We start from the raw sequence: 2,260 nt of genomic DNA, 5'->3' as shown, positions 1-2,260 counted from the left end.
GGAATGCCAGGTACTGGGTTCAAATTGAAGCACAATTAAGAATTAAGAATTAATGAGGCGATACTGGCCTGACTGAGGGCTGAACACAACCTTGCAAAAATCAGCCCAATCCCCACCTGCAGTTTCTAGGAACACTGTAAGGTGTCATGGGACCCAGAGCATCTCTTCTGAGATAAGGAGTCAGCCAGAGCAGTGGAGTAGCACAAGGTCTGGCTGTTCACAGGCCAAACAGGTTTTCCAAAATGCAGCACCTTAATTAAAACAAAGCAGGCTTGTGTCTTCCTTATATTTATCACTGACAACTCTATTCTCATACCAACAGATAACTGTCTTCATTTTGTCCTTCATCATATGATTTTAAATTCACAGTTTTGTACTATTTTATATCTAGTACTGAAAACTAGCTTTATCAGTTCCAAGCACTGATCTTAAAATAGTGTGGAAATAAGAATCAGTATCTCACATTTCCAGGAAACTATTAAATCCAGAGTTTATTCACACTTCAAACCAACCAACAAAAGATTTAAATCTACTGTAAGTGTATAAGGATGCAAAGAATACATAGGTTAAGGTAGCAATGGTTTAACTGAGCTGGTGGTGCTTTATGTGCTCTTTTTAGTAAATCAATAAAAAAAGGTACCTCATTTTTTCACCCTATAATCAAATTGCACAGTAGCAATTCCATTCAGTCCCTTAATCAGGAAACTGATTTCATAATTAAGTTTTCTGCAATAAACTATTTTACACCAAAGTACATACACAATGTATAATGTGAAAGTGGATTGAGGATATTAATATATGTTCACTGCAGTGCCCCACCGGTTGGGATTTAGAATCACCCTTGTCACCGTTTCTGTGGAGGTCCTGGGGTGTGCAGCATGTGGATGGTAGAAACCCCTTACAACCCTGGGGGTTGGATGATCATTCAAGGTCCCTTCCAACCCAAACCAGTCTGTGACTATGATATAAAGAGTTCTGAAGGAGTCTGCTTAGGTATTTTAAGCCAGGTATGTTAGCGTATCCAGCACTAATACAGCTCTGTTGTTTGGGGTACAAACACCTCTATACAGCATTGCAGTGCACCGTGCAAACATATTCCACAAGAAAAAATGTACTTGCTGACAGCAAAACCAGCTGTAACAAATGGGCCAGTGAAAAGCCCCCTGGCCAGTGGAAGCTTTGTTCTTCAAGTGTGACCTTTCCATCCATCTTTCTTTCAGAAATCTGGTTACATTCTTCCACATCCAAGTCTTTAGGAAGAAACATGCCTAGGAAGTATATTGAACTTTAGTCAAAATAGCATTTCCAAATTTGTCCTCAAACATTTCGGTTGATCCCAGACCGGTAATGACACACAGTCAGTCAGTTACTTAAGAAGTTTTGGCACAGTTAGAGTAGGAACTGTAATTTCTTTAAAAATTGGCACATAGTTTGGGTTCGGTTGGCTTGGGCCTTGATCCAAAGTCTCAATGATGGTCTGCTTCATATCCCTGCTGGCGTCGCCCCTGACCGTCAGCAAAGCCGCGATGTGGTCATCCCTGCCGGGGAGAACGGGACAACTGGCATGAGCAGGGAGCTCCCACGAGCAACATTCTGTCACCAGCATCACTCCTGGCAATTCCTTCAGTCACTTCCAGCAGCTACTTTACCTCTGAATCACATCTCTAGTCACTCAGAACTGGCTTTTCTCAGCTCAATATAAAGCACTACTCTGACTGTTCTTAAGACTCTAAAACATATTTTATCCTCTCAAAACACAGAATGGAAGTATTTGCATTATTCCTTTTCTGTACCACTGAGTAGTTTGGTACATGTACCTCCTAGTCCAGCTCACTTACATTTTACATTTGCATTATTTTTCACAAGAAAGTGGCTACATTTTAAAATATGAAGAACCCAAAAACATTTATATGTTGTTTTAAAGTTCATCCAAGAATACAAAGAAACTGTGAGGTTATCTATCAATCTTTTAACTTTGAGGACAAAGAATTACCTGATATCTGGGTATTTACTAACTAAAGTTGAAACTTCCAGATAGAGCAGTGAAGGATCAGTTAACTTGATAACCTCTGCAATGGCTTCAATGATGTCACAGAGTCCTTCAGTGTCCTCTCCAGAGCCCTGCAAGATGAAAAGTAGACATCCCCCCCACCATCTATAAACAATCACTTAATTAATGTTTGGTCCAACAATGACCTTGAATTCCCCACACAGCTGAATTTTCAGATGTTAAGAAAATAAAATAATTGTGAACTGTCAT

At 39.9% G+C, this 2,260-nt stretch overlaps 1 protein-coding gene across 1 annotated transcript in view; it reads right to left on the bottom strand.

Annotated features, from left to right (window-relative positions):
- Positions 1-1,218: 1,218 nt before the first annotated feature.
- EXOC3 (exocyst complex component 3) overlaps positions 1,219-2,260 on the bottom strand; it is a 23,739-nt gene continuing 22,697 nt past the window's right edge. Inside the window, exons 11-12 of the mRNA XM_008946160.1 lie at positions 1,994-2,121; positions 1,219-1,538 (exon numbers count right to left, since the gene is read on the bottom strand). Of these exons, the coding sequence (XP_008944408.1) occupies positions 1,367-1,538; positions 1,994-2,121 (300 nt within the window). The 3' untranslated portion in view covers positions 1,219-1,366. The remainder of the gene's footprint in view (positions 1,539-1,993; positions 2,122-2,260) is intronic.

This window comes from Merops nubicus, unplaced genomic scaffold (assembly GCF_000691845.1).
Source record: "Merops nubicus isolate BGI_N331 unplaced genomic scaffold, ASM69184v1 scaffold32588, whole genome shotgun sequence".
Lineage (NCBI taxonomy): Eukaryota > Metazoa > Chordata > Aves > Coraciiformes > Meropidae > Merops > Merops nubicus.
This window is presented reverse-complemented; position numbering and strand designations above follow the sequence as displayed.